This window comes from Cygnus atratus, chromosome 12 (assembly GCF_013377495.2).
Source record: "Cygnus atratus isolate AKBS03 ecotype Queensland, Australia chromosome 12, CAtr_DNAZoo_HiC_assembly, whole genome shotgun sequence".
Taxonomy (NCBI): Eukaryota; Metazoa; Chordata; class Aves; order Anseriformes; family Anatidae; genus Cygnus; species Cygnus atratus.
Genome location: NC_066373.1, coordinates 18,279,304 through 18,301,179, shown reverse-complemented (window position 1 = coordinate 18,301,179; position 21,876 = coordinate 18,279,304). Strand labels below are relative to the sequence as shown.

The window sequence follows — 21,876 nt, the reverse complement described above, 5'->3', positions numbered from 1 at the left end:
CACCCGCACTGCATTCAGCGCTCATGAAACCACTGCTGCATGCAGCCCTGCGACGAAGCTACCTCATCCTCCAAGGTCACCACGTGCCCTGTGCACCATTACGCTCCACACCACGCTCCTGCGTGGCTTCGGCTCCAGGTTCAGCTACGGGAATGCGCTTCACCTTCTGCACGATAAACACACACAACGCCGTGCACCTGCACAGAGAGCTGAGCTCTCAGCCCCAACAGGCACAAACACCGACCAGCACGACAAATGTGAGCCCCGCGAGGTGAGGCCTGGGATGAAACAAGAAAAGGAGCCTGCGGTCACAGCCCCTCGGGGGACCGACAGCAAAAAGCCTGCCGCAGTGCCCGCTGCCAGAGCCAGGCAGCAAGAACTGAGGGCGCCAGGGAACATCCGTGCTTTTACAGTTTGTGATATTACAGAGTGTTTCTGGTGCCAATTCTGCAAACACTGCCATGACCTCTGGAAAGAAGGAAACTTGCATTTCAGCATGACAATGTAGAAAAGAACAAAAAAGGAAATATTTTTTTATTATTTTTTTTAGATTGAAACACTAGTCAAGTTAAGAGAGAGGAGCAGAATTCTGGCAAGGACAGGAGCACTCAGACCAAGCCACAACACAGTAATTAGGGCCAGTAGGTCATTAGAGCCACAGCTGTATAAACTAGGTGTATAATTAAGTTTCCACACTGCTTTTTCACAACTGTATTTCAGTATCTTTTGTGGAGGATGATCAGTTAATTCATTATTTTAAAAAAGCAACAACATCAGCAGCAAAGCAACTGAAAATCTCCAACTTGCCAATCAGGTGCAACAAGATTATAGTTTGGGGAAGGGTTAATTTGGGAAATACGTGCAAGAAGTCCATCTTTGTCAGTGCAAAGTACAAAGTACAACCTGACAAAAACATCACTGAGACGCGGCCACTTGTTGGCAAGCTGCTGTGTATGGTTTCTGGGTGAGCATCCTGCATATACAGTTGCATGGCAATTATAATTCAGCAGGTGAAATACAAGAAAATGCAAAATTATACACTAGCACGAAACAGTTACAATACCTCGTTTCTAATGCAAGCCTAGTGTACAAGTTACAGGGCATTTAACAGGAGCAACTGCAAGACTTTAATTATAAACTAGTTCCTACCGTACAGTAGTTTAGAAAAATCAGCCGCTTCCCAGCTGGCAATATCCATATATAGCTCTGCTGCTGTTTGAAACAGACAACCTGTAAAGTTATCAACAACAGAAGAGGACCTCATGAAATGCTCAGAGACCCCAATGTAACCTACTTCTGTCCAGTTCATTGATGCACTAACTCACTTTACAACACCCTACATTTGCTTGGGAAACCAAAGGAAAAAGTTTATGGGAGGCTACACTGGCCCAGCAGGGAGAAAGGGCTGGCATGGGCGGAGGAATCAAAACCAACACAATAAAAATGGGAGCTAAAACCAGACTGGCACATGTGGACTAACATGCACATACAAAATGGCAAGTCTCAGGGCTTTTTAGCCACTTTTCATCAGGCAACAAACCAGCACCAGGCACCAGGCAGTGATGTACTGCAGAATAGCTGCTTGATGCATGCAGCCCCCAGTGCTGGCTAGAGGACACCCGCACTTGTAAATGCACATGTGATCCTCTCCTCTTGTCAGTATCGCTGTGGCACTGTGTCGTAGCGCCTGCGCTAATGGCAGCGTGCAAAAAACGTACAAAAAGGACTGCATGAGATGGCCACACCTGAGTCTTCTTGAGTTAAGGGGACACAGGACATGAGTGACTTTTTAAATTCATTTTAAAAGCTCAACACATGCAGCACATGCGCTAGGTGTCTCTATGTATTCTCGGGGCATTTTTAAAGATGCTCTCTGGCTGTTTAAGGAGCGCTCGTGTGGGGCCGAGCTGGGAAGCCATGAGCTGGGGAGGAAACGCGCTGCTCATTCAGCATGCGCTGCCCCGTTGGGGCCCTTTTCACATCCCCGTCGGCACTGGAAGCCCCCAGCCTGCTGTCATGGACATCCACCACGAGCAAAAGGTACGAGAGGCACCTAATTCTGTCAGGAGAGCACCTCCACCGGGCTGGCATCCGAAGGGATGCCGTGTGCTTACGCTATGAGAGATGTCTAGATTTCAGCGGTGTTTTGTCCTCAAAGAAACAAGTCTGAAATACATGAAAAAGCGAGGGGGGAAATGGCTGTTTGTTACTTCCTTACATGTCAAAGAAGCTGCGTTCAAACTGTATTATAACTTCAGCCCGCTGTAATGAATTTCTAAGGGATTCCAGTGAAATAGATGGTTTATCCTATTCTTTGGAGTGAGCTCTTATAATCCTGCAACACTCCAGAGCTACAATACCTTCCTAACTTCAGCCTCCCAAAGGAAGTCATTAGTTACGTTGTATTATCAGCCTGGTGATATTATCACTACAAATATTACCTGCATTGATCTGGAGCCATGTAGACACGATTGAACACCCTGCTTCAGATTAAGACATGAAACTCTAGCTTGCCCAGAGGTCAGGCACTGTGTTACAGCCTCAGAGGTGTTGGGCAGGCATTAGAGACAAAAAGAGAGCAGGGCAACTCAGGACACAGCTCATATGGTGGGGTAACATCATTAAATACACCACATTTCCTAGCGCTCTCTTAGATTCTCACCCTGGTGGGGGCAAGTCTTTCCAGGTGAGCTGAACAAATACGTGTAATTTGCATTCTTAGAACAAAAATTCTTATGGTTATTGAACAGTTGGTGGGTCTAAACTTGAAAACCTTTTTTTTCCTTGTGGCAAGACGTGTAAATATCAAACAATATTCCAGATTGCCTTCATGGAAACATTCTCATTCCAGAACAGATGAGTGCAACCCTCCCCTCGGCATTAAATCACTTCAGGACACTAGACTAAAACAAATAGAAAACAGGCACTCTTATTCTGGAACAAGGATTTCCTCACATGGAGATAATCAGCACCTATTCTGTGTATATGCAGATGATTATATGGTGCCTTTTTATGAGAAAATGTCTTTGTAAATCATCAGCACATGTCAAGACAGTAAAAGATGATGAAGTTATGCTACCTGCAATCAAAAATTAGCAAGGGGAGTACTCACAAATTATTTTGATAGATCCCAAAAATAGAATTTATTTTTCTTACTCTCACTAACAGAACACTACGCTGAGGGTAAATAAAAACTGAGGTGTGAAAACATCGACTGTACAGATCTCTAGGTTGCTGTCTTTTAATGGACATTTGCCTCATGAAAAAAACAGGCCTCTCTTTCACAGAACCACTGACCAGCAGCAGTGCCCTACCCTCCCACCTGGCACTGCAGGGACCTGTCCCCATCCCCTGGGCTGCGCACCTCACCTTCCAGCCTGGAAAACAAGGATTTTTCTATTCAACAGCATTTTCCTGCTTACTACCCTGTGTTAAAATACGAATTTTGTTTGCAAAAATCTCAGGGCAATCCAGTGGTTGTCAGCTGGCCAAAAAACGACCCTGCGAGCAGTAACCTTTTTGGTTTTTGTACTTTCAAGTTGGCATCCCAGGCAGTGCTTAACCACGAGCGCAGAGCAAGAAGCCCTGGCGATGCAGGAGAGCTGCATCCAGCTGAGGATGCTCGGGGTGGGCGGCAGAGCCAGCCGCAGCCCCGTCTGCACGCTCGCCCTGGGCAATTCCTCTGGCCTTTCTCGGCTGGGCACAGCTTTAATTATGCCCAAAAAGAAGAACATAATGTGGACTCATTACCAAACAAATTAAGTGGCCAGGGAGGAACACGCACTCGTGGGAACGAGGATGGGATAATGCTGCACCAGAGGAGAAGCTAACCCCTCTGCCAGCCGAAATGGGAACTGGCTAAAAATGTCTTAGATGAGTGCGGAGGAAAAAGTGCTGGCAGTGTATTCGACTCTGGGAAGGGCGAGAACTCCTGATTTAAATATATATGAACATATTCTGCTCTCGCCCTCCTAAGATTTTATTTAATCTTTGGCAAAATCTGCAAGGCTTTTTGCTTCCCCCATAAATCGGATAACGTGCTGTGCAGGGTGCCTGCTGCTACCACCAGCCATGCACGAGGAGCCGTGCAATGGCAAGATACGCTGCGATTGCACACACCAACGCTCTGTGCTTGTTCTTATTTCACAACAAGGAAAACCAAAATCAGGGTAGGCTCATACCGTCCTCACCTCCATAAAATTCAAAAGGAAATGCAACAGTAACCTAGGGAGAATGGTGTATTTTTAGGGTGGGATTACAAAGCTCACACTACGAATTTTTATCTCAGAAATTGTCATGTTCTTTGGTGGGGTTCAGAGGCCTTTCTTCAGGGGAGTTTTGCACACTTCAGTCATTTAACTTTTTTAATCTTCCTACGTTTGGGAAGAGAGGGAAAAATACCCTGTCTGAAACTTTTAACGTTAAAAAACCCCGCAACATTTTTGTCTAACATAATTACTGACAGATTCCAATTGGAAAGCTGTTGCTTTTATTTTAATTTTATTAAAGGAGTGAACAAAGGCTACCCAAGGCACCACAATAAAATTACATTAACTGTAAAATTACATTATTAATTCTTTAATCTCACTTGAGGCCTCAAGCTGTTGCTATGTCCAATTACCCAGCTAACCACCTGTCAGAACTGCAAAGCGAGTTTAACATTACCTCCAGGACAGTGGTGTGCCCTGTGTTCAGTCAGGTCTGCCAGCGAATCGAAGTCCTGCTGACAGTTATCGCAGGTGTAAATTGACTCATCCTCCATGTCTTCATCTTCCTCATTTCTCTCTTCCTGGCTCGTCACGCTGTTCCTCTCTTCCAGGGCCCGGCTGTCCTTCGTGTCGCTCTCCAGCTCTCCTCCCAGGCCACCTGCCAACAGCAAGGATGCACGCGAAGGTTTAGAGGTCTGCCTGACGAACGACGCCGCGCTTATTGAGATACATTTAATTATAGCCGGTCTCGCGTTATTCCTGACACCTTTCATTATATTAATGTGGTTTTTATATCATGCGGTGCAACAATTCTCAACTGTATTCTCTGCTGCTTGGTGTGAATCCTGCAAACACACCCTCAATCTCCTTCAGCGGGCAGAAATCTCTGACTCTCTGTCATAAGAAGTCGTTAGTGTTTCATCACTTAACCAGGCTCTCAAAGCTTTAAAAATTGGCAAGATTAATTGCAGCCTGTACAGAACAGGCACGTACTGAATTTTAATTCTCCGTGCTCTCCTCTCCCCGCCGCCACCAAGCCCCAGCGTGAGTGCCCACCACAGCAAAACGCTCCAGCTGAAGACCCCGAGGCCCACGCACACCTCAGGACACGAGGGGTGCCACCAAACCCCGCGGGCACCTCGCTGGGCGGCACACCCCACTTCAGACTTCTGTGACCAAACAATCCACGAGTTTCCAGGCGCAGGGTGTAAAAGGAGGCCAAGCCCTCTGGCAGGTCAGTTTAAGTTTCCCCTCCACCTCCTACAGCCCCGTTGCGCCCTCAGCACCTGTTGGACGTGCCGGCTGCCCTAGCCACGCTGGGCGACCAGCTGAGGGGACGCCTGTCTTACCACCAGCCGTGCCAGCCTTGCGCCCTTCCACCCGCCTCCACGAGCGATCCCACCGCCCGAGTGTGCCATGTTATTAGACACAGATGTTTTACAAGTCCTCCAGAAGAGCAAGACGGGTCAGCAGGCCCCCACCACAGCAGCCCCCCGCACTGAGCCCAGCCCCAGAGCGGCGCAGGGCCCTGGGGAGTGGTGCCCGAGCCCGCGGCACAGGGGGTGCCGCCTGGCTGCCTGCCGGCACAGGGGTTTTGCGCCGGTAACGGAGAGATGAATGGTTTCTAAAACTAGATCAGCGCCAAAAAGATTAAGGGCAACCAGTACTGAGAACATGAAACAAAGCTGAGAAATAAAATTTATTAAAGCTGAAAACTGGTTACTGCAAGTGCTGCAGTTCAGATACACAGCGCTAGCAGGGCTCTGCTGCCATGCTCCATCCCGAGCACACATTTTATACCATCGTCTGCACTGCGCATGATAACGTAAATCAACTGGTGTAAAACGCTCTGCGGCTTTCCATGGAGCACTCGTAACATGACGTACCCATTGAATTGCAATGGAAATATTAAAAATCAGTGCCTGCTCGTTGTCTGTCACAGCATCGCTCTTAGCAATTAACCAACATGCACATTTTCAGGTTCTTCTCCTGTTAAATTTTACATACCTTTCTACTACAATATTGCTATTAAGAGCAAGGTGTAATGTTCATATTAACAAAGCAGATATGCCACTCTTAGAGCAGTAATGAATTTAAGGATTTCGTTATAGAAGTATCACTCACCATGCTCTCCGTGTCCTAAGTCATGATCTGTACAGGGTTCATTCAATAAAACACTGTTCTCTGAACCTCATGCTTTAGAGCCTCTTCCTTTAATAAAAGCATATTCTACTTAAGGACAGTTCTGTTCTCTTTACGCCACTACCCTGCTAAATAATGTTACATTTAAAGCTTTGCTAGCTTTGCTTTACTTAACACCTAATTCAATGTACACACTGCACTGATCACTTCCATTTTATTGTATTTACTTGGCACACCATTTTACAATCTCATCCCAGACTCAAATCACAAACATTATAGCTCAGTCAATTTTGTTAAAGCCTGTATGTCCTGCAGATTTGATAAACGTTCATAAATCAGAACATCAGCTCTCCAGCTCTATAAGACAGAAACCTATAAAATAGTGCAAGTCTATAAATCTGATCTGAGAACTGCCACCTGAATCCACGCCGCCTGCTGATGGAAGCCTCCGAAAAGCACTTCTGAACCGATTTAGCTACAACCTGAGGAAGAAAGATTTTAGGCAACCTCGAGGAGGTTTAAGGGACCTTCACTAATATTTTCAGTAGAAATGCTGTCTTTTGACAGTTAACCTAAAGGCCAGCTGATCTGGTGAGCACACTGTGACAAATTCATCCTTGGTTTTTCTCCAAAACTTCATGACTACACTAGGGATAAAGCTGTTCAACCGAATCCAACAATAACAAATAATTTAACACACTGCTTTAGAAAAAATAAATTGTACAATGTGAGATAAGAAAATAAGATTCCCGGCTGCAGAGCAAAATTCCAGAAACATTTTTTAATTCCCCACTGAATGGGAAATCTGATCCTCCAGGCAACTTTTCAAAAGTGTCATTACGTGACACCGTTGTATGTCAAGTAACACAATAGTGAAATCTTGCACATAAATTATTTAGCAAATGCAACATTGCTTTAAAATGAGATGTTTTCTGTTTTCAGTCCATTGAAGGAATTGTGCGTGTTTGCCACACCTTGGGGTTGCTGTTCTTGGAATAACACCGTCTTCAGATTCCTCTGACGAGCTGCACGCTTGGTGCTCGCCTTGGAGAAACCCCACGCTGCTGAGGAAAACCCGGGGTGTTTCTTGGCTTTTTGGCCCACGTCCCCACCAAGGCAGCAGTGGCATGGGTGGCCCTGGGGCCCCTGGGAGCAAACAGCAGCGAGTGCCAGGGCAGTGACAGGGACGGGTGGTCCTCAGGCAGGAAGAGCTTCAGCCCCAGCTGCTCTGCAGTGAGCTCAGCGTCCCTGACCGGGCCGGACACCCGGGACCACTCCTTGGGAACGAATTCCTGAGTTTTGCTGCAGTAAGGCACGAATTTAACCTGCAGTGTTCCTGCAGGCAAGAACTGTATGAACATCCCACCATGGTGCAGCCAGGTTCAGGGAGGAGAGCACACTGCCCTCGTGATGGTGAGTGCCTGGCCAGGGTGGGTGCCAGGGGCACCGGCACACCCCCAAAAGGTCTTCTGTCACCACGGGAGGCCAACACACTGCTACTGGCACCATGCCTTTGGGCAAGCGGTCACTGGTTAGTCCTAAGTGGCAAAAAGGCCCTGCTTTCACAGAAGCATTATTAGTAATTTTAAAATGGACCTGCCGTCTCCTTCGATTGCTCCAACAATTTCCTGAGTAAGAGACGAGACAGCTTGACAGATCAGCCTTGAAAGTACACCTCACCACTTGCGTTTGGGGTCTTCTTGCTTTTCTTTTCTTCTCTTTTCTTTTATTCCTGTAACACAGTAAAGTGCCTGCAGGGCTTCACAGGAGACGAATGCTTTTACCCTATGACCTAAACAGTCTGGCCAACAGTCAAGAATATGTTACTCTAATTGCCACTAAAGTTAATGTTAACAACTCTTGGTTTTTGGTAAAAGCCAACTACTTTTCTAAAAAGTTACAATTTCATCAAGACACATCAAGAAATGGGAGTGTTCCTGCCTGACCTGGTGGTCCAAGGAATGTGGCAAACTTGGCAAAGGTGGAGAAGAGAACTCCCCCGGGCTCAGCTGGAAGGTTAGTGTCAGTAGAAATGCCTTCCGAGCTGTGCTGTTACAGCAACAGCACGCTTTGAAAGCCAAGGTTTTGCAAACAGACTGCACGTCCCATGCTCACGCCAGGCCCCAAAGTCAAGAGCGAATTCCCATTTCTTCATGGCCAGGCCTCGCTGTTCAGGGCCGAGCACGCGTGGCCACGGGGAGCAGCGGCACTGGAGGGAGCGCGGGGCAGCCGCAGGCACACTGCAGGCGACGCGCTGGCCGCTGGGACGCGGAAACATGCAGCGCCGTGCAACGCGTGGGCCTGGGAAATGAGAGTCAGAGCAAACCTCTGGGCTTATTTTTTCAGCTGTGGAATCCAATATAGACAGTTTAAACTTTCTGTTATCTTAGCACAATATAGGACAAGCGAGCCTTTCTGTGCTTGTGCCGGTAATTTCTTTTTAAACCCAGAGACTTTTGAAAGCTGGGACTTTTTTTAATCCAGGATTGTTCTTTGAAGTGCACTATCTAGCACGAGGTCACGTCTGGGCTCCAACACCTCTGGATGCAGGTCTTCCTTCACAAGTTGCTCCCTGCAGCAGGCACGCACAGGCTTGGTGCACGGCAGAGCTGTGGCCGTGCCCATGGTGCTCTCTGCCACGCGATGCCAGCTGGCACCCGGCCGTGCGCATGTGCACGTCCCGAACCAGAAGGGACCAGGTGATGAGAGGAATGAGGCATCTCCTCATTCTGCCACCTTGGTCCAAAGACAAAACCACCAAAGGCCTCACAAAGGGCTTTGGTAGTTCCTAACCCTTTCCTAGAGACTCAGGACAGGAGATGAACCAAGTCGTCCCTGAGGAAACAGAAGCAAACTGCTGGAGGGATGGCGGAGCGACAGGACGGCAGCTCCCGGGGCTGGGTGCAGCCGGGCATGCTGTCCTGCTTGGGAAGGCAAGGGGAAAGGAAACTCCTTGTGTAACTGGGAAGTGAGAACAAAAGAAACAAATAACTTAAAGGAAAAGCCTAATCTAAACGTTCATTAGCAAGCATTTCACTTGGCGCCTAGTGCCAAATCAGTGGGGGGGGGTCCCTACTTTCATGTGGTTTGTTGGCATTTTAGTGTTGTCTCTTGGACTGTAACGCAGCAGAGTCCAAACTTCTCTGTAATTTGTGGTCAAAGAAGAATGAACAGAAGCAAAAAAAAAAAAAACATTAATGCTTCAATAACAAAAATGCAAACAAACCTCAGCTGAAGCTCATTCCCATAGGATGAAGGCTTGGCTTTGTGGGGCACGCCAGGTCTGCGGCTCTTCAGCGTTTCCGAAACCACCTATTTTACACAGATACGTCTCGAACCCAGGGCTGCCTGCGTGCTACCTCTCAATAGGCCATGTGAGATGCTGCAACCACTGCACCATACCTGTAACAGCAGCCAAAACCCTGTTCCAGCGTCCCAGGGCCGGGTACCAGAGGCTCGCTCTGCACGCCAAGTGCTCGCTGCACGCATTGCAAGCGAGCAGGTTCAGTGCTCTGCCACGCGGTGCAGCACAGCGCCAAACCCCACGGGGGAAAACAGAGGTACGTGGCTGAAAAACAAAGAGCTGGGAAGGACGACGCACGAAGTGCCGCGGGATGGCTGCGGGACAGGCAGCAAAGCACATGCAGGCTGGAGGGCTCGTGCGAGGGGCTGCCTGCCCCCGGCAAGAGGGAGAGCGATCGCACCACCAAAACCCCGTGTGATCCAGCACGTAGTTAATGGCGTTGGCCTCCTAAGACTTACAACTTAATAAAATTGATCTCGCTGCAGTACTGTAATGAAGAACAGTAGGATAAGGCTACCCTTGAACCATGAAAATTGTATATTGTTACCTCCTCGTGCCCTCCTAGGGCTCTGGCCATTGCAGCCTCTCCAAGCTGTCATTTGTCTGGCACTGACAGCAGACGGCACCGGCAGCAGGGCTGGGGGCTGCCAGCCTTTGTGGAAAGGCAAGGGAAGAATGAGGGTACTGGTGACGACCCACAGGATCAAAATACAGGTTATGCTAAAATATATCAACTAAAATATACAGAAGTCAGAGACCTAGGAACACGTGTTACCACGGTTCACAACAGAATTGTGTATGTACTGAAGTATGCATTAAAACCTTAACTTTTAAGTAAGTGCATAGCATCCCAGCATCTTTCTTCAGCTTAGCAAAGTCCCGCTGTTTCAGCAGGGTGCTGCACCTCCTGGTACATCCGTCTGGAAAGCAGGTGGATCCCAAGCATCTGCCGTTACCTCCGTGCTGGGACAAAGCCTGGTGCTGCAAGCACCCCGTTTCCTCCAGCGAAACCAAGACCCCCTGCTGCTCTGCACCCACACGGCTCCAAGCTCCCCACCAGCAGGTTTGTAGTGGGCAATCTGAGCTCACGTCCAGCTGCACCAAACAGTGCAACCGTCAACGTCCAGGCTCTGACCCGATGCCCACCAGCTCTGCCCAGCAGATGACTTTTAAGTCACGTTAGCTCCTGTACAGAAACTCACCCTCCAAGCCCGGTTTTCTTGTATTTCAAGGCTTTCATAGTATCCTTTAGACAACATGCTAGAGAAACCTTTTATTAAATGCTGCTAATTTTTTTATTGATCAAACTGTGAGTCATTTCATTTTCCATTACAGCAGAAATCTCCTATAGGAGCATTCAGATTAAGTTTCTTTATTCTGTCTCTAGTAGCATGTCACTTTTAATCAGTTTTTAGTTTCATTATTGCTTAAAAATTAGAAAGCAGTTTCTCTGTTCTTTATTGCTTTTTTAAGTTTAGTTACTGAAGGGTTGTTAAACTTGGAATATATACAGACATGCATAACATGCTAAATAAATTCCTCACTGTCTCTAACCAACTTTAACATTAGCTTTTTTTATAATTTTTAGGTTTATTTTCACTGAAAGACTGCTTGTAATTATTACTCATGTTCTCCCCAAACACTTATGTTACTAAAGTGTGAAATGTCTTCTAACACAAAGACAGTTCTCTGGGAAGTAATTACAAAAATGCATTCAGGGGCAATAATTTTATATTAACTGTCAGCAGCATACATCTTCTGAAAAGGCACTTGTTATGAAGGAATTGTGTGGAATGTGAAGGCACCAAAGGTGAAGGAAAACTACAGAAACGCATTAAACTGAAACTCCAGTTCCCTCATCAAGGGTCAGTTTATGCTTAAATCGTTACCTTGCAGGCAACCCCACACCTTCCTAGAAGCCCATTACAAAGACAATCGCAATTTATGCACAAATTGGACACAGTCTCCAGTTTTCAGTGTGGAACAATTCACATCCCCTTTTCAAGGAAATTTCTGAGCAGCTAATCAAAAAGATGCATCTGAAAATTATGGGCTTCTATTAACCTTTCACTGATGACACTAAAAATACTTGCTAATGATTTATGGATAGCAACAAAAGTAGCAGTCTCAAAACTGACCAGCACATTAAAAAGATATCTGTGTCTGTAACAGATGCAAGAAAAGATTTAATGAATATTTTATAGTAACTTTTAGCCTGTGGGCTAATCCTCAGGAAGGCAAAGTAATTCAGTGAAATTAGAAAAAAAAAAAAAAAAAAGTGAAAACCAGCAATAATGATTAAGCATCACATAATTTTAAAAGTGTTAAAAAATGTTCAAATAAGGAACTAAATACATAAAAAACAACCAAACAATAAAATTTTCTCTTAATCGTACCTGCAGGTAATGTTTCAGCCCTTCCAGTGCTTTTACTAAAATGATTTAGATGTCACTATGCTACACGACAAATGCATTTATACACCGAAAAGCGGACAACCAGCTAAGTTATTATTATTTATTTGCATGCAAGTAGCAGTGGGATTGTACTTTATAGTGTTAACAGCACATAGTGTTTATCAGCTCTTCAGTGTTTGGCAACTGGTTTAACATTATAAATGTGGGATGTAAATACTTCCCTGCCACAAAAAGCATTGTAAGTGAATTTTAAAGAATGCAACAAGAGGAAGAGAGCCGAGCAGCCCGTGCTGTGCCAAATGTTTAATTGCTGAAATAGCATCGGACTCTGGGACGCTACCGGATTATTGATCCCAGTCCCTGCACACAGCTGTGCGCAGGCACTCTGCAAACTTCAGGGTGGGGAATTTCTTCCAAGCGCCTTGCAGAGCGTTATTAAAGCAAAAACTCGGGGTCCTGGGAAGGGGCATCTCCCTTCCCACCACGCCTTGGTTCTGCTCGATCTGCTCAGAGATTCCCTGTCCCAAAATGCCACGCGGAGCAGGCAGCAGCACCACCGCCTTCTCACAACTTCAAGGCCTCTCCCTTCGTCCGATGTCAAACAGCAATCTGCTTTGCATGCCGCAGAGGTCTACAAAGCAAATACTGCGTTTGCACATAGCTCTCCAAACTTCTTGCCTACTGTCTGCAAAAAACTCTCACCCTACTAAAGACACGCAGTTGTCGTGCCATGGATGGTCTACATCTGAAAGCAGGACGTTGTCCACTCCCAGAGTCTTCAGATGCATCTGAACAGGAGTAACTTCCATCCGCAGCTCAGATAATGAGGTTCAAATCAAAACTGATCTAAAAATAATTTATATGCATGAGGAAATTAGTGTGCAGCAAGTATTAACTTCAAAGGAAAGTGCACTTCTTCATGAAAATGTGCTTAACTCTTTGGCATGCAACCATTAGATAGTACCATCGTAATACAGCTAAACCCGAGCAAGTTTTCAGCACAAAAACTTAAATTTTATTTACCTAAATGCATGTTTTAATAGTGAAATCAACTTTAATATTGTTCAAGTGTCTACTGAAAACAAGTGTCCTGTTTCCAGCAGCTCCGTGGCATCCTGCTCCCACTTAACACAGGACATCTCCATCACCTTGTAACTCACAGCCACGCAGCCATGACGAAGCCTTTTGTAACTCGAAGGTGAAGCCACGTATCTGTAAATCTTAAACGTACAGCTCCCTGAACAGACAGAAAATTTGGAAGGCTTAATAAAATTCACATGTGGCTTGTTATTGCAGATGCATATCATATCAAATGAAAAAAAAAAAAAAGTATTGGCTGGTTCTGCTCAGAATACCAGCTGCTGGAACTGCTGACCCAAACAAACCTGTTGATTTTTAAGGAGAGAAAAATTACAGAAGATGTAATTACTGTAAGTGACAAACGTGACTGTGTACATCAGCATCTGAATCCCCTAGCCTAATTCTAAACTTAGGTTCCTTTATTTTTCCCCAGGATGGACCAGACCCGTGAGCTGTCCCTCCTGCACACATGACCCAGCCACTGGGGACCCACTCCTCGGGGCATAGCACCCTTGGGGGTGCAGGCACCGGTGTTGGGTGGCAGCAGGGGAGCCCAGCCAGAGCCTCCACAAAGCATTCCCAGTGCCAAAGCACACTTTTCCCTTTTCCCATGCTTAAGATACAGATTTGTGTAAAAAAAAAATCCTGAAGGGGAATGCCTTTCATAACCTATAGGAACCGACATAGACTCGCATAATCATTTAGGTTGGAAAAGATGTCTTCGATCATCTGGTCCAACCTTTAACCTAGCACTGCCAAGAGCATCTGTATTCACAGCTTCATTTTTTCATCTTTATTTCTATAAAAAACTAACAAGCAAACTAACATTGTGACAGAATGACAGAGTTGCAGCACTCGGCCTGCTGCCAACAACCCAGGGATGTAATCCATGCAAAGGGAAAAGAAAAGGTGGAGCTACAGAGAGAAAAACATATTGGTGCAAGAAGAAAAACACACTTTGGTGAGTTACCCTGCCTGGAAGTCCTCAAAAGTCCAGGAATAAAGACCTGACAGGTTTCTGTGGTCAGGAGTCAGCTTCCTCTGGAAGGCTGCTGCTTGCATGCGGGATACAGGGGCTGGGCCAGGGCCATCACCCAGCTGTGGTCTGATCAGATCCCAGACCACGTCATGGAGAAAAGTGCTTGCTACCTTTCCACAAATCTGTTTTGCAGCCCGAGTCATTTAGGAGCCAAATACCCACTGACCGTCAATGGACTCCAGCAAAAAAAAAAACATGAAATCAAAAATCAATGCGAGGTGGGCACCTACGTGCCTGAACAGCTCCAGGACAGTAGGACTGCAAGCTTCCGGAAACATTTTGGAAATGTTACCCAGAGCCTCGTTACACCCGTGCATCTGCACGGCCACGTCGGGCTGGGCACAGTGTCCTGATGCTGGCATTCAGACCGCAGCGAGGAACTCCGCTTCCCCATTTTCACATTCATTGACTTACTTAACAAGGTTTTGATGTCAGCCGGAAAAGACACCCCGTGCAGTCACACTGTGTGGCACGGGGCCAGGCTGCCAACAGGCGGCTGAGCCAGTCGAGAAGCCTTGGAGTGGGCAAGAAGCACTGCGGGCCCCGCGGCCAGCCTCTGCTCCGCAACCACGCACCGCTGCCACCAGCGAGGAGGCCAGGGCAGGAGCAGGGCCCGGGAGGTTTCCTGCCCTTTGCTGCTCCTCCTCTCCTCCCGGTTTGGGAGCGGCGTGGGATGCCGGGAGGTGGGCTCAGCGACAGTCCAGTTTGTGCTTAATGCAAGTTCACATGCAAAAATTAAGTGTACCGCGAGTTTCCCTTCTAATTTCGTTCTTAATGCACAACTCCGAAATCCTACACGTTTCACTTGACAAAGCCATTAACTCAGTAATTTCACGTAATTAAATAGAGCAAAGTAGAGTATTTAAATTTGAGCTAAGTGAAATATACTTCTGTGCGGCTCATGCTGTTAGAGTTGTGCTGCACGCTATTCTGCTGCTGCTCATTTATTAATTTGGGATCGGCTGAAACGTGACACTGCGTAATAAGGGACGCACCAGCTTTGATAAAATTATAAATAAAAGAAAATAAAGGGACCTCAGAGAGGCTAGTGAGCCTGGTGCCACATGAGGAACTAATCCCTGTGGACGAGCCCTCGGCTGAGCACCAGGATCCCACACATGGCTGCGACCTGCCCCATGCTTGTGCCCTCCCAGTGATGACTGATTTCTGACTTTTCTGATCTTTGTCCACTGGTGCTTTCTGCTTCTCAAGCTCCTTCCTAACAACCTGAACTCGGCTCCTCTGGAGGTGCCACAAGCTCCTCCGCCTCCTCTGGGCCTCGAGGGACACCTGGGACAGGTGACGCTCAGCAGCCAGAGCCAACCGTGACCCTCTGCCACTAAGAAGGAGGAGGGAGGGCAGGTTGCTGCGGTTGTAATTAAGGCTGTGAAGAGTTTAGTTGGAGAGAAATTAGATTTATTTACATGCTGCTCTGTTGCTGATGAAGCACCAGCTATTTGGGAGAACTTCTAATTAACCCTAATTTAGTTGATATGCTCTTTAGCAGCCCCGTTCCCTCTGTACTTTGCACTAGGTAAAAAGCGATAATAACAACAAATTAACCATTTTAAAGAGGGACATTTCTTCGCATGGGCCCAGCCCCAGTTTTGCTCCTGAAGGTGTTGAATTTGCATTTTAGTTGCTGACAGCTAAGAAAAAAAAAAAAAAGATGTGAGAACTTCATCCTACAAAACTGCTTCTCCTACAGCGAAAGGCGACGCCCTTGGGTTCTGCCCCCCTCCCCTCCTTCCCGCACACCAAACACCCACAGGGCGCTCCTGCAGAGCCTGCCCCGAGGGGGCCTGTGCCCCACTCCCAAAGCCTCCCAGCTAAGGCACAGGGTTTCTATTTATTTTATTTTATTGATCCTCCCACCCGATTTACAGCCAACACAGCTAGGAGCCTGTTTTTAGTGCGCTTTGCTTCCTACGTTCTCGGCCAATTATGCAGTCTGGCCACAACCTTCATTAACCAGCTATGTTTTCGAAATATTTCATTACACTATCAAGCTAAAAATCTCTTAACTCCTATGATGTGTTTTCTCATTTAGTAGTTCACTGATGGCTCTGCAACACTTCGAGTACTTGTGGTCTATCTGTGGTTTTCTTTGCAAATCAAAAAGATATTTAAAATACAACAGGTTTACAACCTCGATATATAAAACAGTCTTAAGAATTCACCAATTTTTATAAACTATTTTGGAGGAACAACAACACCAATTCTTATTTCAATTTCACACACAGAACACCATAAATGCCAAGCCCCACATATCATCTGCTTAGATGTCTTTTTGGAAGTAAGGGTGGAAAATGGAACGTAATTTAATTCTGCTATACAGAAGCATCTGTACTTGCTTGTCAAAACACAAACCCAGAGATGCAAAGAACATTTTGCAGAGGTGATATTCCTCATGTCTCCAACACTGCAGCTGTCTGAACACACAATATATAAAGAAAAAAAATGAGGAAAAAATGTGGATATCTGCAACATCCTTCCAGAAAACGTTTTACCAACCCAGCTATTAGCAAACTTGCGAAAGATATCAGCCTAAAATTCACCTTTTTCAGAAAAAAAAAAAGTACAACCCTTTTTTTCATGAGATTATAGACCAAATGCTGCTCTTGGTTTTACCTGCTTAACCCTGCTGATTCTGTATATGCTTTCTGGATGCTACTGTGGAAATTTAGCAATAAATGTATTTTGTTTAATATGATAAAGGCAGAGGAGCCAAACGCTTTTTACACAGAACATTTCTCATTCATTTAACAGAATAAACGGTCATCTGGACTTGTGTACTAAACACAAACAACCCGGCATGAACCACTTACCAAAGTTTAAATCCGTTTTTCAGTTTCTATATGGCACACATTCTGTACATATTAATGGCAGTACTGCAAACCGACCATATTTCTACAATATAACCCACTTGAGTAAACCAACAACGCAAAACCCAAGTCTTCCCCATTGCTGCTGAAAGAGCAATGACAGCCTACCAACAGGTTTTTTTAATATTAATTTTCAAAATTACTCAGAGGAAAAGTTCAGAACAATGTCTTCAAAATTGCCCTACATGAGACGACTTCAGGACTTTTAAGGGAACTTCGTAACAGCGAAGAAGGAAATGATCTTTCTGCTGCTACACTCAATATCCTCTTGATGTGCCTGCAAAAAAGGCTTGTAGCCCTTCTTGGGGGAAGGCTAATTCAGGTCTGAGTAGCACATTTCTTTTAACAAAATCCATAAGTGAAATCAAGTAAAGATGGAACTCATCAGCCCATCAAAACGATACATTTATGAACTGCGAAAAGATCTGATTTAAGTCTTTGGATATGAAACTGGTCCCCGCTTTTCTTTCTGTGAATGGCAACACCCACTTGTATTCACCTTTCTGACAAAAGCAGGGCAGGGGAATTTGGTGTCATTCGAACTGAGAACTGCCTATAGGCGCGATCCGAGCTGAACACCACCACTAAGCGCTCGTCACACCGCCACCAGCCCCACGGCTCCCAGCCCCTTCTCAGTTAGACGAGGAGTGGGGAGAGCCACCGCTCGCCTCCCTCCGCTCCAAGCGCATGCTTCTGCTGGAGACGCACGCACCAGATGAAGATAAAACACACGCGGCCGCAGCAACAAATCTGAATTTCAGGCCATTGTCAGAGGGCTTTTTTCTGCCAAGCTGCTTCAGTCGAGTCCCAGCTCGTTGTGCACACGCACGCTGACAGATAGCGCCTGCCCATGGCATTTCTATCAAATGGAAAATTCGCTCTAGTTTGGCTCAAACAACAGCCAGAGCCCTAAAACATACACAGGCTGTGCAGAGAGCCTCGCTGTGCCGGTGGCTTTCTTTATCCGAATGAAAGCTCCCAGCTGAGAGGGAAGAAATTTGCCTACAGGGTCCCTCCATTTTGTGCTAGCAAATAACAGGCTGAAGAGCCGCTGCAGCTTTCAGCTCTGAGGTGTTTCGGGGGGAAGCACAGGGTGAAGCAGGAAACGAAATCCCATCACCCCACCACAAGGGTAAGTGCTATTAAATGTCTTTTGGTTTCCTTTTTGGAGCTTTGAAGAGTTTACTAGGAGAAATCTAACAGCAGAGTCACAACTTCACAACTAGGATGCTAAAGATTAAGAAAATAAATGTGCTTTCTTCAGTTATAATAATGCAATAAGCACCTTAGCCCTCAAAAGCACCTTTCGTGTTTTAAACATAAAAGTAATGCTTGCACATCATTTATTTGTGAAATACAAACTTCTCCCCTCTGCAGGAACCTGGGACACAAGAGCTCCAAGCTGCACCTCTTCACTCATCTGCAGAGCAGTAAATGCTTCTCCCAAATACCGTGCCGAGGAGCTTGCTGCCAGCAGTGAAGGTGCACACTTTCTGTATCTTGACAATTAAGTTAGGAAAGCACATGGCACGGATTCACTTCAAATGTACCAAAGTTTCCAACAAAAGCAGTTATTTTCAGCACAAGTTGCCCTACTGCAGCTTAAATACCAATAAGCTGGAGTTGCCTACCTTCATCCGCCACAACGTGCCGGTATATCCTCGAGACATCAAGCTGAACACACACATCTAATCCACGTGCTGCTGGTTAGCATTCGAGTAGCGCCGTTCTGCCCGTTATATTTACGATTTTATTGCTAATTGACTTTCTCCTTCTGAAGGAGAAGCCCTTAGCAGGAGGCCTGCGGTCCTTGCCCCCTTACCCTGCACCCCAGCCTCATTACAGCCCCAGCACTGTTGCCAAAATGAGATATTTCCTCATTTTTGGTGCCGTGCCCTTGAAGGCATCTTATTAGAAGAGACCAGTTCTTAATTAACATTTTTGATCTCTAATCTATTACACGTCCCTCTAATCCCACCCGGAGGAGCTTCTGGCCCACTTTGGCGGCACGGGGTGGAGGCGAGGGGCTGGCGGGCGGCACTGGGGCTCCCACCCAGCCCGGCGATGCCATCACAGGCTCACGGCCAGCATCCGAGGCCACCACTCGGTGCCTCGCCGCTCTCGTGGCTGCGGCTGGACATGGCCCCGTTCCGCGGCTGCACAGAATGGCCACAGCTTGCCCATGGCAGCCAGTTGCCAGCGGCCGTCCCGCTCTGCAACCACCCAGCCATGCTCCTAGTGCAGGACTTAGTGGGTCACCAATGCACGAAGCACTAAGAACGGTGCAGTGTTATGTTCCTGACATCATTTTACTCACAAATAATTACAGCAATTACAATGTGCTAACTGGCAATTAGCGGCACGGGCTTCACAACTCACCAGAATTTTTTAAAGCAGGCTGCGGCCTGATGCAAATCATCTCTTTGGTGCTCCTGATTCAGAGCCTGTACTAGCTAAGGGCTATGCATTAGCTCAGCAGATCTCGCAACAGAATTGTCCACGTGCCAGATAATTTAATTAGAGGCTTGATCTTGTCGGAGCTCTATGCAGCACAGACAGCGCTTCCAAGCAAAGCGTGCGGGTTTTCTCCTCTCTCTTTAGCATTTTCCAACTGTCTAATAATTTCTCCTAACGAATGCCAAAACCATCCAACAGAGCGAGGAGGCCCGGCTGGTGACACAGGCAGGCACGCAGGGGCCCGGTCGCAGCCAGGATGAATTCAGGGGTCGGCAGAGCGTGGCGGGCCCTGCACCTCTGCCACGTGCACAGCGCTCTGCATGCATCCGGGCGTCTTCACTGCGCCGTGCAAAGGTCGCTTGTGTCCAAGTGAGAGCCATTGGGCATCTCAAATCTCATTACGAGCACTCCCATTTAGCAGGTTTCTCAGCTGACTTTATAGAAAACAAATAGCAGCTTATGAGATGAACTCACTTTGTTTTGACAGTGACATCGTAATTCCTCGTAGCTGGTCCTGAAAAGGCACTAAATGACAGAAATGCAAACGTATCTTCCAATACGGGAAATTTCAGGCTATATTAGCTTTAAAAATTCTTCTTTCCCCATGAGTCTTTGACCTTATTTTCCCATTTTCTGCACACCCTTACACTACAGTAACCGTACTTATACCCTTGCTTTATAATAAGCTTAACAGCTAAAGACAATTTAACCCAAAACACAGAGGTAGCGGTTGCTGAAACATTTCCAAGCAGGTCAATGTTGAACAAGACCCACTAGAGGTCCCTTCCAACCCAAACGATTCTAGTCTCCTGTACTGAATAAGCAAGGATTATTTGGGCACAGCACCACGAATTTCACACAGTCCTTCACTGCAGAGTTCTGTACCAACGTCCTTACTCAGAAAACAGCAGCGGAGTTTGTTTATTCCCTGTGTTTTCCTTCTTTCACAGCCTTGTTTATAAAATCCCATTCTGATGACTGGCACAATTTGCTTTATTCTCAAGAAGAATGATTAGTGGGGATCCACCACTGCGGCATTATTTTTGTATTGATTTTTTCCCCTTTAAGCACAGACCAATGTAATATACTCTGTCGTTCCTGTTTTACATTTATTCAGGCTGGGAGCTTTGAGCTACCAGTTACAACTGCAACATGTGAATTAGTCGAAGGAGTGCAGGAGCTGCGGTAAAAACCAAAGAGATCGTTCACCAGGAGACTTTCCTTCAACCCTTCTGCTGCCTTCCACAAAGGTAAAGCCCATTGCAGCCTCTTCTGCAGCTTCCCTTGCCTCTACTGAACCAGGATGGGATCTGTGGTGCCTTGGTCCAGCAGAAGCAGCTCTGAGCAAGTCCCAGAGCCGCAGCCCAGGCAGGATGACCTGTGGCACGGTGCATGACACAGATGCAAGGCTGCATGGGCTTGGGGCACTAGGAACGCTTTCTGCTCGGCTGGGAGGCTTAATTAGCATTTGTAAAGTGCATCGAGATCCTACATCGAAGTGATTTACTGAAATAAGCTCTAGAAAGCATGATATGCCAGAGCATTCAGTCTGCATCTGTTGCCAAATCTGCAGGATATTAGTAAATCCAGAGTGTGGCAGAGCTGGATAAATTAGAAATGAGAAGGACTTATCAGGTGATCTTATCCATCCCTCTGCAACATCAGGCTGTTCCTCCAGTATATTTTCAAGCGCTTTGTCCAGTCCGGCTTGAAAATGACTGAAGTGATGGGAGATAATACCAGAGCCTATTAGATCTCACTACTGGGAAATGTTTCTTGATGTTCAGCCCAGGATCTCCTTTGCTCTACTTTAGCCCATTACTGCTAGTTATGCCCCTGAGGGCTTTTGTAAACAACAGATATAATTTTCATCTAAAAACACAGAAAATGTTCATCTGAGCACATCCCTTTGCTTGTGCAGCAAGAGGCAACAAGGTAGCGTCAGCGGAGGAGAGCCCAGGAAGGAAGAGGAGGAGCGGAGAAGAAGGTGCCAGGCTGCACCCTGCAGCCAGTCAGCCTCCCCCTGGGACGGTCACTCCTGCGGGGACCCGAAAGTGAGCCCAGGAGGGCCTTGGTCCCAAGCAGGACACCCCATCCAGGGTGCCCACGGGAATGTCACCCAGCCCCTGGGGGCCCCGCTCAGCTCACAGACCTCAGAGGTGAGCCCACGGACCCCGCTATCCGTAAGCGGCCCCAACCACGGGCTCCTGCGGAGCACGGCGGTGCCGAGGGCAGCTCTGCTGGCATCGCGTGGCTCAGCAGGGCTGAGGAAATCCAGCACTCTGCAGATGTTACCTGCAGTGCTTCAGGGGTCCAGCTTTCAGTACTGAGAAGTCCAGCAACACTA

At 46.8% G+C, this 21,876-nt stretch overlaps 1 protein-coding gene across 2 annotated transcripts in view; it reads right to left on the bottom strand.

Moving 5' to 3' along the window:
- ZNF423 (zinc finger protein 423) overlaps positions 1–21,876 on the bottom strand; it is a 213,494-nt gene that overhangs the window by 153,312 nt on the left and 38,306 nt on the right. For both annotated transcript variants that reach the window (XM_035543590.2, XM_050713242.1), the window contains exon 3: positions 4,666–4,866. In XM_035543590.2, coding sequence (XP_035399483.1) covers positions 4,666–4,866 — 201 coding nt within the window. The remainder of the gene's footprint in view (positions 1–4,665; positions 4,867–21,876) is intronic.